The sequence below is a fragment of the Oncorhynchus mykiss genome, chromosome 23 (assembly GCF_013265735.2).
Source record: "Oncorhynchus mykiss isolate Arlee chromosome 23, USDA_OmykA_1.1, whole genome shotgun sequence".
NCBI lineage: Eukaryota > Metazoa > Chordata > Actinopteri > Salmoniformes > Salmonidae > Oncorhynchus > Oncorhynchus mykiss.
Genome location: NC_048587.1, coordinates 18,185,562 through 18,202,495, shown reverse-complemented (window position 1 = coordinate 18,202,495; position 16,934 = coordinate 18,185,562). Strand labels below are relative to the sequence as shown.

General features: G+C 46.7%; 1 protein-coding gene across 1 annotated transcript in view; it reads right to left on the bottom strand.

Moving 5' to 3' along the window:
- LOC110502377 (PH and SEC7 domain-containing protein 1) overlaps positions 1-13,236 on the bottom strand; it is a 52,239-nt gene extending 39,003 nt beyond the window's left edge. The window contains exons 1-4 of the mRNA XM_021580347.2: positions 10,575-13,236; positions 10,319-10,430; positions 7,190-7,730; positions 6,587-7,048 (exon numbers count right to left, since the gene is read on the bottom strand). Coding sequence (XP_021436022.2) covers positions 6,587-7,048; positions 7,190-7,730; positions 10,319-10,430; positions 10,575-13,055 — 3,596 coding nt within the window. The 5' untranslated portion in view covers positions 13,056-13,236. The remainder of the gene's footprint in view (positions 1-6,586; positions 7,049-7,189; positions 7,731-10,318; positions 10,431-10,574) is intronic.
- Between the last annotated feature and the right edge of the window lie 3,698 nt (positions 13,237-16,934).

The following is a 16,934-nucleotide window of genomic DNA, read 5'->3' as shown; positions in this document are numbered from 1 at the left end:
CAGTACTACACCTGCCGGCAGTACTACACCTGCACCTGTCGACGACACAAGTTGTTCTGCTTCCACGAGCACATCCAATGCTAGTATCAGTAATTCTACATTTGTTGTTAATCCAGCTCGCATGAACACTGACAGAATCTGATGCAGCCGAAGAGCTACTGCCCCCTTACCCGGGAAAGCACCGAACAACAGACGGACTTTGGACCATCGAAGAGGCGCAAATATGATGAGAACTACATTGATTTGGGGTTCACTTATATTAGTTTGTTATATGTGCAAAAGTACTATCTTACAACTCGATGAAACCATCACTGTTGCGCAGACATTTAGAAAGAAAACATGCCAATTTAAAAAATAAGCCACGGGAGTTTTTTGAGCGAGATCTAAGACGACTTTTGAGTAGTAAGACATGTACAAAAGCAACAGATACCATGAATAAGAGGGGGCTAGAAGCATAGTGCCTGTGCCCAACACTAAGGTAACCTGCCTAAATGACTACTGACCCATAGCACTCACGTCTGTAGCCACAAAGTGCTTTGAAAGGCTGGTCATGGCTCACATCAACACCATTATCCCAGAAACCCTAGACCCACTCCAGTTTGCATACCGCCCCAACAGATCCACAGATGATGCAATCTCTATTGACTGCACACTGCCCTTCCCCACCTGAACAAAAGGAACACATATGTGAGAATGCTATTCATTGACTACAGCTCAGTGTTCAACACCATAATGTCCTCAAAGCCCAGTACATCACTGGGGCCAAGCTTCATGCCATCCAGGACCTCTACACCAGGCGGTGTCAGAGGAAGGCCCTAAAAATTGTCAAAGAATCCAGCCACCCTAGTCATAGATTGTTCTCTCTGCTACCGCACGTCAAGCGCTACCGGAGCGCCAAGTCTAGGTCCAAGAGGCTTCTAAACAGTTTCTACCCCCAAATCAAATGGCTACCCAGACTACTTGCATTGTCCCCCCTATTTTACACCGCTGCTACTCTAACCGGTGCTCCCACACATTGACTCTGTACCGGTACCGAGTATAGTCTTGCTATTGTTATTTTACTGCTGCTCTTTAATTACTTGTTACTTATATTTCTTATTCTTACTCATATTTTTTTATACTGCATTGTTGGTTAGGGGCTCTTAAGTAAGCTTTTCACTGTAAGGTCTACAGCTATTGTATTCGGCTCATGTGACTAATACAATTTGAAGTAAATTACTATCGCCCCGTAGCACTCACTTCTGTCATTATGAAATGCTTAGAGAGACTAGTCAAAGATCATATTACCTCCACTACCCTACCTGTTACCCTAGACCCACACCAATTTCGTTACCGCCCCAATAGGACCACAGACGTTGCAATCGCCATCCCACTGCATACTGCCCTATCCCATCTGGACAAGAGGGACACCTATGTAAGAATGATGTTCATTGGCTACAGCTCAGCATTTAACACCATAGTACACTCCAAACTCATCATTAAGCTTGAGACCCTAGGTCTCGACCCCGCCCTGTGCGACTGGGTCCTGGACTCCCCGACGGGCGGCCCCCAGGTGGTGAAGGTAGGAAACAACATCTCCACTCTGCTGATCCTCAACGCTGGGGCCCCAAAAGTGTGCGTTCTCAGCCCTCTCCTGTACTCCCTGTTCACCCACGATTGGTCCACGCACCCAGACAGTGTAGTGAAGAAGGCGCAACAGCGCCTCTTCAACCACAGGAGGGTGAAAAACAATTCTGAACTTTTACAGGTGCACAATTGAGAGCATCCTGTCGGGCTCTATCACAGCCTGGTACAGCAACTGCAGCGCTCACAACAGCAGGGCTCTCCAGAAGATGGTGCGGTCAGCACAACGCATCACCAGTGGCAAACTACCTGCCCTCCAGGACACCTACAACACCCAATGTCACAGGGAGGCAAAAAAAGATGTTCAAGGACAATAACCACCCAAGCCACAACCTGTTCACCCCGCTTCCATCCAGAAGGCAAGGTCAGTACAGGTGCATCAAAGCTGGGACAGAGAGATTTAAAAACAGCTTCTATCTCAAGGCCATCAGATTCTTAAACAGTCACCACTAGCACAGAGAGGTGCCTGCATACCTACAGACTTCATATCATTGGCCACTTTAATAAATGGAACACTAGTCACTTAAATAATGCCACTTTAAGAATGTTTACACATCTCGCATTACTCATCTCATATGTATATACTATACTATCTATTGCATCTTAGTCGCTCTGTCACTGCTCATCCATATATTTTATACTTATATATTCTCATCCCATTCCTTTACTAGATTGTGTGTATTAGGTTTTGTTGTGGAATTGTTACAGTGCCTTGCGAAAGTATTCGGCCCCCTTGAACTTTGCGACCTTTTGCCACATTTCAGGCTTCAAACATAAAGATATAAAACTGTATTTTTTTGTGAAGAATCAACAACAAGTGGGACACAATCATGAAGTGGAACAACATTTATTGGATATTTCAAACTTTTTTAACAAATCAAAAACTGAAAAATTGGGCGTGCAAAATTATTCAGCCCCTTTACTTTCAGTGCAGCAAACTCTCTCCAGAAGTTCAGTGAGGATCTCTGAATGATCCAATGTTGACCTAAATGACTAATGATGATAAATACAATCCACCTGTGTGTAATCAAGTCGCCGTATAAATGCACCTGCACTGTGATAGTCTCAGAGGTCCGTTAAAAGCGCAGAGAGCATCATGAAGAACAAGGAACACACCAGGCAGGTCCGAGATACTGTTGTGAAGAAGTTTAAAGCCGGATTTGGATACAAAAAAGATTTCCCAAGCTTTAAACATCCCAAGGAGCGCTGTGCATAATATTGAAATGGAAGGAGTATCAGACCACTGCAAATCTACCAAGACCTGGCCGTCCCTCTAAACTTTCAGCTCATACAAGGAGAAGACTGATCAGAGATGCAGCCAAGAGGCCCATGATCACTCTGGATGAACTGCAGAGATCTACAGCTGAGGTGGGAGACTCTGTCCATAGGACAACAATCAGTCATATATTGCACGTATCTGGCCTTTATGGAAGAGTGGCAAGAAGAAAGCCATTTCTTAAAGATATCCATAAAAAGTGTCGTTTAAAGTTTGCCACAAACCACCTGGGAGACACACCAAACATGTGGAAGAAGGTGCTCTGGTCAGATGAAACCAAAATTTAACTTTTTGGCAACAATGCAAAACGTTATGTTTGGCGTAAAAGCAACACAGCTCATCACCCTGAACACACCATCCACACTGTCAAACATGGTGGTGGCAGCATCATGGTTTGGGCCTGCTTTTCTTCAGCAGGGACAGGGAAGATGGTTAAAATTGATGGGAAGATGGATGGAGCCAAATACAAGACCATTCTGGAAGAAAACCTGATGGAGTCTGCAAAAGACCTGAGACTGGGACGGAGATTTGTCTTCCAACAAGACAATGATCCAAAACATAAAGCAAAATCTACAATGGAATGGTTCAAAAATAAACATATCCAGGTGTTAGAATGGCCAAGTCAAAGTCCAGACCTGAATCCAATCGAGAATCTGTGGAAAGAACTGAAAACTGCTGTTCACAAATGCTCTCCATCCAACCTCACTGAGCTCGAGCTGTTTTGCAAGGAGGAATGGGGAAAAATGTCAGTCTCTCGATGTGCAAAACTGATAGAGACATACCCCAAGCGACTTACAGCTGTAATCACACGCAGCAAAAGGTGGCGCTACAAAGTATTAACTTAAGGGGGCTGAATAATTTTGCACGCCCAATTTTTCAGTTTTTGATTTGTTAAAAAAGTTTGAAATATCCAATAAATGTCGTTCCACTTCATGATTGTGTCCCACTTGTTGTTGATTCTTCACAAAAAAATACAGTTTTATATCTTTATGTTTGAAGCCTGAAATGTGGCAAAAGGTCGCAAAGTTCAAGGGGGCCGAATACTTTCGCAAGGCACTGTAGATATTACCTATTTGATACTGTTGCACTGTCGGATCTAGAAGCATAAGCATTTCGCTACACTTGCAATAACATCTGCTAACCATGTGTATATGGCCGTTAAATGTGGATTTGATTTGAACTGGATGGGAAGATACAATGGATATGAGTCGGTCTACACATACTGTAGAACATACACTGAGTGTACAAAACATTAAGAACACTTGCTCTTTCCATGACAGACTGACCGGGTGAAAGTTATGATCCCAATTGTTAAATCCTCTTCATCTACACTGATATGAAGTAAAGGAGACAAGTTAAAGAAGGATTTTTAAGCCTTCAGACAATTGAGACATGGATTGTGTCTATGCCATTCAGAGGGTGAATGGGCAAGTCAAAATATTTAAGGGCCTTTGAAATGGATATGGCACTAGGTGCCAGACGCACCAGCTTGTATCAAGAACTGCAACGCTGCTGGGTTTTTCACGCTCAACAGTTTCACGTGTGTATCCAGCCAACTTGACACAACTCTGGGAAGCATTGGGGTCAACATGGGCCAGCATCCCTGTGGAAGGGAGGGTGGGGTGGCGCAACTCAATATTAGGAAGGTGTTCCTCATGTTTGGTATACTCATTATTTGTTTTACATAATGTACACGTATGCATACTGTATATGAACATTCACGAGTAGGGCCCGAGTACCTAGATTTTCTCAGGCCCATATTAATAGAATTTGTCTCGTAAACATAGTTATAATAACTCCATTCTTAGCAGGGTTGGAGGGACTGATACACTACACCTTGCAATGACAATTACACCAATTTAGTTACTCTACATTACACTTGTTCACTTTTCAAGTAAATCATCAGGCACACACATCCAATCAAAAGTCCACACCAATACTTTAACCAAAGAGGTATCAAACCGCTGAGCCCAAATCACAGGAATTCAAACCACAACTCAATCCCTCCATGTTACAGACAATACGTTACTCAAAACTCATTTCTGGATAAACGTTCAACAAAAGAAACAGTGGCTCTCTGGCCTCATCTAGTGGTACAACTGAATTTCTACGGTTGAGTTTCACAGGCATATAAAGTATACCATACTCACACAAAAAAGTATGTGGACACCCCTTCAAATTAGTTGATTTGGCTATTTCAGCCACACCCGTTTCTGACAGGTGTATAAAATCAAGCACAGAGCCATGTAATCTTCATAGACAAATATTGGCAGTATGACGGCCTTACTGAAGTGCTCAGTGACTTTCAATGTGGCACTGTAATAGGATGTTAACTTTCCAACAAGTCAGTTCGTCGGATTTCTGCTGCCCCGGTCAACTGTAAGTGCTGTTATTGTGAAGTGGAAACGTCTAGGAGCAACAACGCCTCAGCCGTGAAGTGGTAGGTCACACAAGCTCACAGAACGGGACACACGAGTGCTGAAGCCTGTAAAAATCATCACTCCTCGGTTGCAACACTCACTACCGAGTTCCAAACAGCCTCAGGAAGCAACGTCAGCCTAATAACTGTTCGTCGGGAGCGTCATGAAATGGGTTTCAATGACAGAGCAGCCACACACAAGTCTAAGATCGGCAAGCGTCGACTGGAGTGGTGTAAAGCTTGCCGCCATTGGACTCTGGAGCAATGGAAAAGCCTTGTCTGGAGTGATGAATCACGCTTCACCATCTGGCAGTCCAACAGACAAATCTGGGTTTGGCGGATGCCAGGAGAACGATACCTGCCCCAATGCATAGGGCCAACTGTAAAGTTTGGTGGAGGACGATTAATGGTCTAGGACTGTTTTTCATTGGTCGGGCTACACCCCTTAGTTCCAGTGAAGAGAAATCTTAACGCTACAGCATACAGCAACATTCTACACGATTCTGTGCTTCCAACTTTGTGGAGCCAGGCCTAATCACCCAACATCAGTGCCCGACCTCACTAATACTTGTGGTTGAATGGAAGCAAGTCCCCGCGGCAATTTTCCAACATCTAGTGAAAAGCCTTCCCAGAAGAGTGAAGGCTGTTGTAGCAGCAAAGGGGGGACCAACTACTTTTTGTCATGTAGTGTATGTCTACACAGTTAATTTGGTCAGATCAGTCATATTCTGATCAAAACAGCTATATTCAAAGCAGACATTGTCTGTCAATATTGGAAATGCCAGACCAAACATATGCCAGTCACACATGTTTAGAGTATAGGCCCTAAACTTCTAAATGTAATCAAAGTAATTGGGAACAGCCATTCCAGGGACAACACATGGTATGAGATTTTAGTGACAGTGGTCGTCTAGCAGCAGTAAAGAGATGTATTACCAATGCAGCATAAGCTGTTTATCATTATGAAACTGCATAATATGATCCTATATCTTATAATAGGATCTTCATATAACAAAATGTGTTGCCACCATCACCAGCACACGCCCCTGCGGACAATGGCAAACAAACACAAAAATGCACTCAAGAGATGTCACAGCTAAACGATCCTTTAGAGATTGTTAAAATGTTGTGAGTGCAGCTGTGTGTGCGTGTGTGTGTGCGCGTGCGACCACTTTCTCCTGCACGGACACTGCAGAGAAGCTGATACAAAAGGGTCTAAATGAAGCAGACCTTAAGATGTCCACTGTCCATGTTTGTCTGTCACTCACCTGATGAAAGGCAATTCTAAGTTAGTTCGCAAGCAGTCTTTCTCCAACCGGGACTTCCCTCCTGACGTATAATCCTGCTCAGAGGTGCTGCTGAGCCCCTTTCCTGTGGGGGCCAGGGTGTTCTCAGAGCATGTGGGGTCAGACACACTGGGGAGCTCTGGATGGGCCAGGGGGGCAAAACTCAGCTCGATGATATGACGAGCACTCTCACAAATTTGGCTTTGGATCTTAGGGGTGAGGGTGGGCAGGTCAAAGGTGAATATGGGTGGGCCGCTGGAGGTCAAGAGGTCAACGCTGTCCAGGCTGCTGTAGGAGGTGCCCTTGGCTCGGTGAGACTCCATGATCCTTTCGAAGTGGCGGCTGAAGGAGTCCAGGCTATCCACTGAGGTCCTGCGAGGGCTAGTCACTGAGATGGAGGACTTCAGGGCTGACTGGGCATCCGATATGTGGTCCAGGGGACAACTACAGGAAGACACCATGTAGAATGTATTAGGAACACATGAGGTATCTGATTTGCAAATATCTACTATATTTGTGTCTCTATAAATGCTTTACATACTGACTACAGGGTATGGTGTGTCTGAGCTGCAGTGAATATCTCACCCCTTCAGCAGCAGACTGTACACCTGATTGTCCTCCTGGGTGGCATGCTGTCTCTTCTTATCCCCCTGCATCCTCACACTGGCCCAGCTCACCACCTCCTCCTCTTCCTCCTCCAGCTCGTCCTCCTCCAACTCGTCCTCCTCTCCGTCAGTGCGTACTATGGTACTGGCGCTGGAGGCAGAGGTGCCGAGCACACTGCGGTTACTCCCAAAGGCGGAGTCCACCTCCTCCTGCTCTCTCTCGGCCTCAGCCAATATCACCTCATCTAGGTCTGTTTCCCTATAGCATTTCAGGGGCACAGCATCTAAGTCCGTCTCAGCGTAGTTGATGGCTCTCCGGATGATGCCCGTCTTGGGCGAGAAGCCAACCACAGTGACCGGGGGCGGAGTCACCAAATCCACCACCTGCTGGACATCGTGATAGGATAAACTCTGACTCTCATCATCCCATCCCCTCCAGTGACCTGTGGGCTTCAGGAGCAGGGAGGAGGTGGGCAAGGGAGACTCACTGGAGGTCCCACTCGGGGGGGCTTGAGAGGAGTCTGGGATATCAAAAGAGACAAACAGAGCATGTAAAAGTGAGTAGGAATAATATAGAACAATTAGCCTGTTCTAAAAACCATGCAAATCTGGTTTTAAAGAAAAGTCCTGTTCTAAAGCTCAGTAGTCATTTTGAGATTGTATTCCATTATGATTGAGTATTGAGTGGACTGACTACGGTAATAACATTCAACGTTTGGTAGCACTTAGTAAAATGACCTGTTCTAAAAAACATGCAAATGTAATAAAATGACCTGTTCTAAATGTATAGATTGTTATTACGGTGGTAGTGTTTATGGTCATTCACTGTTTTGGGACCTATAACAGACTGTCTGGGATGAACTGAGTACTGTAACATAATAGGGAAGGATGGAAAATGAGTGAGAGAGATGCAGAGATATAGAAAATGTCATCAACAGATTCTCTAAAGTCCAAATACTTAACAGGAAACAGATTAGCTGTGTATGAGGCTGAGATGTCTAGACTCTAAACTATCAATAAAGGTAAACAAAGAAAGTGTTTGTTTGAGAAGGAAGAGAGTCCGACTTTAATAAGGACAGAGCTGATGCCAGGCCATGATGGCGCTAAAGCCAAAGCTAGCCAGAGCTAATTGGATTACAAGAGTATTGTGAAAGTAGCTGCTTGTTTACGAGAAGGGGCTGACGAACTAGGAAGTCCGAAATGGAGGAGGAAGAGTAAGACAGTGAGGCAAATCCTGCATCCATAACCAAGTGGGAAGGTAGTAATTCCCAGTTGGATGCATTTACGTGTTTTGAACTAGTTTGAGAAACGCTGATTGGCTAATGGCCAACAAGCTGCGCCAACCACAAACTAAAAGAACAGCTTTCATGTACACTGAGTGCACAAAACATTAGGAACACCTTCCGACTATTGAGTTGCACCCCTTTTGCCCTCAGAACAGTCACAATTTGTCAGGGCATGGACTACAAGTTGTTGAAAGTGTTCCACATGGATGCTGGCCCATGTTGACTCCAATGCTTCCCAGAGTTGTTTGTTTCTCACTACTAATAACCAGTTGGAGCGATGTTCAAGTAGATTTTTCCCCATAGTAAAACTCAGCAAAAAAAGAAAAGTCCCTTTTTCAGGTCCCTGTCTTTCAAAGATAATTCGTAAAAATCCAAATAACTTCACAGATCTTCATTGTAAAGGGTTTAAACACTGAACAAACATGGGAAACAATGAACCATGAACATGCACCTATGGAACGATCGTTAATACACTAACAGAGTACATACGGTAGGCAATTAAGGTCACAGTTATGAAAACGTAGGACACTAAAGAGGCCTTTCTACTGACTCTGAAAAACACCAAAGGAAAGATGCCCAGGGTCCCTGCTCATCTGCGTTGACGTGCCTTAGGCATGCTGCAAGGAGGCATGAGCAATGCAGACGTGGCCGGGCAATAAAATTGCAATGTCCGTACTGTGAGACGCCTAAGACAGCGCCACAGGGAGACAGGACGGACAGCTGATCATCCTCGCAGTGGCAGACCACGTGGAACACCTGCACAGGATCAGTACATCCGAACATCACACCTGCGGGACAGGATGGCAACAACAACTGCCTGAGTTACACCAGGAACGCACAATCCCTCCATCAGTGCTCAGACTGTCCGCAATAGGCTGAGAGAGGCTGGACTGTGGTCTTGTAGGCCTGTTGCAAGGCAGGTCCTCACCAGACATCACCGGCAACAACGTCGCCTATGGGCACAAACCCGAGTCGCGGTTTTGTCTCACCGGGGGTGAAGGTCGGATTTGTGTTTATCGTCAAAGGAATGAGCGTTACACCGAGGCCTGTACTCTGGAGCGGGATCGATTTGGAGGTGGAGGGTCCGTCATGGTTTGGGGCGATGTGTCACAGCATCATTGGACTGAGGTTGTTGTCACTGCAGGCAATCTAAATGCTGTGCGTTACAGGGAAGACATACACCTCCCTCATGTGGTACCCTTCCTGCAGGCTCATCCTGACATGACCTCCAGCATGACAATGCCACCAGCTATACTGCTCGTTCTGTGGGTGATTTCCTGCAAGACAGGAATGTCAGTGTTCTGCCATGTCCAGCGAAGAGCCCGGATCTCAATCCCATTGAGCACGTCTGGGACCTGTTGGATCGGAGGGTGAGGGCTAGGGCCATTTCCCACAGAAATGTCCGGGAACTTGCAGGTGCCTTGGTGGAAGTGTGGGGTAACATCTCACAGCAAGAACTGGCAATTCTGGTGCAGTCCATGAGAAAGAGATGCACTGCAGTGCTTAATGCAGCTAGTGGCCACACCAGATACTGACTGTTACTTTTTTATATATATATTTTTTTTAAATTTTGATGACCCCCCTTTGTTCCTGGACAAATTATTCAATTTCTGTTAGTCACAGGTCTGTGGACCTTGTTCAGTTTATGTCTCAGTTGTTGAATCTTGTTATGTTCATACAAATATTTACACATGTTAAGTTTGCTGAAAATAAATGCAGGTGACAGTGAGAGGATGTTTCTTTTTTTGCTGAGTTTATATGGTAAATACCACCTTCCCACTTGGCTATGAACGCAGCATTAGACCTCTTTCAGGACCACCCACCTTTAGAATCATGGCTGTCCTCTATGGGCTGTCCAAACAAGAACTCCCATTTGGCACGGGCAATCCTCTGGGAGTGCAAGGATGGGCCCAGCACAGAGGATCCGCTTTCCGACTACAACATAACAGACAATGAGAATGATTGAGTAGGTGATACATAAGGTATAATGTACACTTGTAAACAGTCGCTCACACACACACACACACACACACACACACACACACACACACACACACACACACACACACACACACACACCTGCATCCCAGATGCTGTCTCTTCAGTGTCATTGCTCTTCTGGCTGGACTGGCTGGATGTCTCTGGAGAGAGACAGTCCCTTTCTGGCTGAGTGCTCTCCCCCAGACTGCCTGTCACTCCACTGGAGCTTTGGGAGGACCCCAGTGCCCCACTATGGTCCTGGGTCTCCCCCCTCTGTTCCCTGTTTACTCCATGTTTATACCCCTGATACCCCAACACAGCTGCACCATTCCTTCTCTGCTGCAGCTCCTCCTTGGTCACCACATACACTTCATCACCATCAGCAGTCGGACTCTCACTATAGGACTCCTCCCTGTCCGCAACGGACCCATTCTCCCTCCACTGCTGCATCCTGGAGCTCCAGCTCTCTGGCGGCTCCATGTCAAGTCCTATAATCAGGCGCCTGCTGCTCTCCGGGTTGTCCCTCGGACCCCCTCTGTCAAAGCGGGTGTCATACGGTCTCCTCTCCAGGCTGGGGGAGCCTCGGTCTCCCATGTACTGTGGGGGCTGGTGGCGGTGCAGGGTTGGGCTGTCTTTCATCAGCAGCTCAGCTCTCTGCAGCCGTGGGTCTATGATAGGAGTGTGGGACGCTACCACCAGGTGCAGCGTAGCTGGCATAGCAGGGGAGGAGGTTCCCTTCTGCAGTAGGAGGGGGGAGGCTTGCCCCTGTCCTTGACCTGGTCTAGACTCTCTGGAGTGGGGTCCAGCTCTAAGAAACTCCTTGTCTGTCCACCTATGGTCCTGTAAGTGTGTGTGAGTGTTAGCTTCAGGGTGGGGCTGTGCTGGAGAACCCTGGCCATGGAGGGTGGCGTAGGGTTGAGACTCCCTGGAGATGTAGCCAGACGTGGGGCTCTCTGACCTGGTGGAGTTAGCCTGTGACAGAGTGGGGGAGGGAGTCCCCCTGTCCATGAAGATAGTGGACAGCTTGGTTGCGTCCTCCGCCAGCTTATGAGCCATGTGAGGGCTAGTGGCTGGGGAGTTACTTCTTCGGTCACTGGTCTGGTTCAATCCCTCTCCCAGCTTGCTGTCATTTGACTGACCTGACTGTTTGGAGTTGACCTTGTTTGGTAAGCAGGGGCTATCGCTAGGAGTGCGGTGGCTGGTGTAGCTGCTAGCCCTCTGATCGCAAGAGGTTGGGGTGCTGGTAATCATGCTTGCTGGTATTTCATGCTGAATTGCAGTGGGCCTGCCTGCAGGTAATGGTGGGCGAAACTTGGAAGACAACCTTGGGCTCTCGTCCCCAAACTTGCAGGCCAACCTGGGGCTGTGGTCCCCACATTTTGAGGACAGCCTGGGGCTCTCGTCCCCTAGCCACAGCCTGTGGTTCTGGACACCATGGTGGCAGCTAACACTGGAAGGGGACATGGTGAAGTTGTAGTAGGACTGCCTGGCTTGAACAGAGAGCTGGTGAGAAGCTGGGCTTCTGGGGAGGCCATTCAAACCACGGTTCCTGTCAGAGTCTATGAGGTGTGCATTGATTGGCAGCGTTCTGGCACCCCTAGGCAGGACCGGGGACCCACCCCAGGACTGGCAGCGGGGCTGCTGCTGGTAGTACCGAGGCAGGCTGGGGCTTCTGTCTGGGCTGTAGGCCGCCAGTCTGCGCCTCAGTTCCGGGGAGCCAAATTCCTCCATGGCCCTGTAGGTGGCCTCTCTGGCCACAGTGTCCAGAGTGGCCCTGCGGAGGCAGGGGGAGCTCCTGGGGGACCTGCCCGAGGTGGGACAGGACAGTTTGGGGCTGGAGCTACCGGAGCTATCCGACCACACAGGGTCACTGAGCCTCTTCCTAAGGTGGGCAGGCATATACCCCTCCTCCACACCTCTACTGAAAGGGTTCTCAAGTACACTTGGGCACACAGCACTGCGAGGGCTGTCCACAGACTTAATGCTGGCTTTCTCTATGTAGCTAAAGCTGACCACAGAGCACTTGCCCTCGTCTCCCACACCAGAGCCATCGTAGGACCTGCGCCCACTGGTTGGAGTCGAGGGGGACGTTATTCTCCCAGAGGAGGCAGGGGATAGGGGCACCCTCCTGTGGTAGTGCTCAATGTCTGAGGAGCGGGCGAGCACCAGACTGTCATTCTGCGGCCCATTGGGTGCAGGCTGGAGTTTGGAGAGCAGCTGACCAATCCCCTCATAAGGCAGACGCTGCTCGTGGTGTGTGGGCGGTCCGGAGTTGTCCGGTAGGTCCAGCTGGAAACTGACAGATTGTCTGGAGGAGGACTTGGAGGTGAGGCTGGGACTGCTGCCCCCATCTTTATGCAACACTCCTGGGGACATGGAGGCTGGGCTGGGGGTGGAGGTGGATGGGCAAGTGCAGGTACAGGTAGAGGTGGAGTGGCTGGGGGTGCACTGGGACTGAGGTAGGATGTCAGGCCCTTGGAGCACTAGTGGGTGCATCCCCTCCACACCACCTTCCAGCTCCTTCCCTGGGACAGACCTCACCTCCACATACAGGTGCAGGATCTTGCCTGACTTAGACATGGTCCCCACAATGGCCTCAGTGGAGCCTTCTGTCTAATTTTTTTATTTTTTTGGTATTTGATAGTACTAGTGCTCTTATCCTAAACCTCCTAACCCCAAATGAAACAAAATGGGTCCATTTGGTGAGGGTTAGTAAGCTGGAGGATGATCGGCAGGCCTCTTTGCCATGCTGCAATGCTCAGCTTCTTTTCAGTCTGCCAAAGATAAAGAAAAAAAGAGTCAATAATATATTAGGACCATTTAGAAGAAAGACAATAAAACAAACAAACAAACTGACACAGAAGGATATTCAGAATTCATGGTTGAATGTGTGTGTGTGTGTGTGGTGTGTATTTTTTGTGTGTGTGTTCACCTAAGTTTGTCTCGGAGGAGCCGAATGTGTGTCATGTTATATAAAAAACCTCTGATCCGCTCATTTGCATAACCTGGGAGGTGATTCGGTCATGCCGTTGTCTACCAGAATCACCGCATGACTCCATGGTCTAGGTGCTTTCCCCTGACCCCCTGGGCAGGTGACTGTAGGCAACACAGACATCAGAAACAGCTACTCCCAGTCATTTTGGGTGAGGCTCAAGGTTGGTACCTCTGAATCATGGTTAGCAGGGTCAGTTCCTGCTGAATCGTTACCAACCAGTGGAGCACAATTGTGCATAGAGCAATGCTGGAGAAAGTGCATGCATAGATTACTCACGTCCTGTAACTGACTAATCAATTAAAAACTCATCAACCACAGCCCTGTCAACACTTAACACATACAGTCGTGGCTAAAAGTTGAGAATAACACAAATATTCACAAAGTCTGCTGCCTCAGTTTGTATGATGGCAATTTGCATATACTCCAGAATGTTATGAAGAGTGATCATATGAATTGCAATTAATTGCAAAAGTTCCTCTTTGCCAAATTCCCTCTTTCCCTCATTTCCACTGCATTTCAGCCCTGCCACAAAAGGACCAGCTGACATCACGTCAGTGATTCTCTCGTTAACACAGGTGTGAGTGTTGACGAGGACAAGGCTGGAGAGCACTCCATCATGCTGATTGAGTTCGAATAACAGACTGGAAGCTTCAAATGGAGGGTGGTGCTTGGAATCATTGTTCTTCCTCTGTCAACCATGGTTACCTGCAAGGAAACATGTGCTGTCATCATTGCTTTGCACAAAAAGGGCTTCACGGGCAAGGATATTGCTGCCAGTAAGATTGCACCTAAATCAACCATTTATCGGATCATCAAGAACTTCAATTGTTGTGAAGAAGGCTCAGGGCGCCAAAGAAAGTCCAGCAAGCACCAGGACCGTCTCCTAAAGTTGATACAGCTGCGGTATCGGGGCACCACCAGTACAGAGCTTGCTCAGGAATGGCAGCAGGCAGGTGTGAGTGCATCTGCATGCACAGTGAGGCAAAGACTTTTGGAGGATGGGCTGGTGTCAAGAAGGGCAGTGTCGTGTCTTTACTATCATTAACTGAAGACTTATAGTTTTTATCAAAGATTCTCTGTAATTAGTATTACGTGATCAACTGATTAATCATGTAACTAATTAACTAGGAAGTCGGGGCACCAAGGAAAAATATTCAGATTACAAGGTTATAATTTCCTAATATAACCTTTCAGATATTTTCATATCTGATCCATAGTCTTCTGATTCATGAATTATTTACTTTACTTCACGTTAGTTTCATTCCAAACGTCGTAAATTGTTGGTTATCTGCACGAACCAAGTCTTCACTATGAGTCCTCCATACATCAATTGTCTTAAATCATTTATTTATTACTAACTAAGTAATTCACAGAAATGCATAAACAAACAAACAAGGTAAATGTGGTTATATGAAATGAGAATGTGCCCTAGTGGACCAAACCGGCATGGCGGCTTGTTAGACAAAAGAGGAAGTGGGGGTCGAGTAAGAAGTCACTACAGAGTGATAATTATAACAATTGAAATGCTAATCCTTTACACATGAACGCTCACTCATTCGGGAACAATTGCAATCAATATATATATTTACGCTCAGTGTGTCGTCTTGATCGCTGGTGAAAAGTTTGTGTCTTTTGTAGAATTGTCCGTCTCTCTCCCTCTCTCTCTCTCTCTGTCTTGGTTAGAGGGGATAGTTCAAAGTGACATTCGTTATAGAATGGATGTTTTGGCGGTTGTCGTTCTTCACGTTCAATGATACTGAATTCCTAGCTGCAGACTAGTAATTAGTATCAAAGACTTGTTCTTATTCTGTCGGTATCGATAGTCTAAGAGTTTAACCACGTGGTATGGTTAAAAGATTCAGCAATGGTCTACAACCTTTGTCTCCTCCTAATGGAGAAAAGCATGGTCTGCAACCTTTAGCCATCTCGTAATTGAGCTCGGTCTGCTGATCGAAAACCCGAGTGGGGATTTTATTCGGAAGGGCCGAAAAGGGCTGTCCCAGGATGTCTGACCCTAACTGGGCTCAGGGGCGGTCCTCTGATTTAGTTCAAATCAAAAGGAAATTGTATTTTTCTTCATTAAACAGTCCAAAATCATATTACACAATTATACAAACAGTATCATACTCACTCATTCATCTTATACAACAATTAGATGTAACCTCATATCTGAGGCTATTGTATAAACAGCGTTATGGTAATGTGGCCACACCGTCCCCCATGAGCTTCCCCAAGTTGTGACAAACGGACCAGTTCGTAGCTGGATTCTTCACCAATCTTTTATACTTTCTCCGGAACATGAAATTTGTTCGTACCTCAAGTTCTGTGAGGTGGAAGGAATTCCTTTGTTCTCCATGAAAATCTACTCTCTCTATACTGTGTGTCCATGAGGAGATCCTCAGGAATTTATGACGTCTCTCTGACCACAGCAACCTAGTTGAAGGAGGCAAGGGGGAGGCAGGGAGAGGGGAATGGGGCTTGCTATACCCAAAGAGGCCAACTTCATGACAGCAGCAAAGAAGCCACTTCTCTCCAGGAAAAACATCAGGGACAGACTGATATTCTGCAAAAGGTACAGGGATTGGACTGCTGAGGACTGGGGTAAAGTGATTTTCTCTGATGAGTCCCCTTTCCGATTGTTTGGGGCATCCGGAAAAAAGCCTGTCCGGAGAAGACAAGGTGAGCGCTACCATCAGTCCTGTGTCATGCCAACAGACCATTCATGTGTGGGGTTGCTTCTCAGCCAAGAGAGTGGGCTCACTCATAATTGTGCCTAAGAACACAGCCATGAATGAAGAATGTTACCAACACATCCTCCGAGAGCAACTTCTCCCAACAATCCAGGAACAGTTTGGTGATGAACAATGCCTTTCCCGGCATGATGGAGCACCTTGTCATCAGGCAAAAGTGATAACTAAGTGGCTTGGGGAACAAAACATCAATATTTTGGGTCCATGGCCAGGAAACTCCCCAGACCTTAATCCCATTGAGAACTTGTGGTCAATCCTCAAGAGGTGGGTGGACAAACAAAAACCCACAAATTCTGACAAACTCTAAGCATTGATCATGCAAGAATGGGCTGCCATCAGTCAGGATGTGGCCCAGAAGTTAATTGACAGATTGCCAGTGCAGATTGCAGAGGTCTTGAAAAAGAAGGGTCAACACTGCACATATTGACTCTTTGCAACTTCATGTAATTGTCAATAAAAGCCTTTGACACTTATGAAATGCATGTAATTACACTTCAATATTCCATAATAACAGCTGACAAAAATATCTAATGACACTGAAGCAGCAACCTTGGTGTGTGTCATTCTCAAAACCTTTGGCCACGACTGTACAGTACATCGCGTTTTTTCCCCGCACACAAACATTTACATCTCACTATTCCCTGGCTAACTGTTCAAATGCCGACCTAAACAACATTTCCATATCCTTAAAAGAGAGACCAAAACAGCTATTAG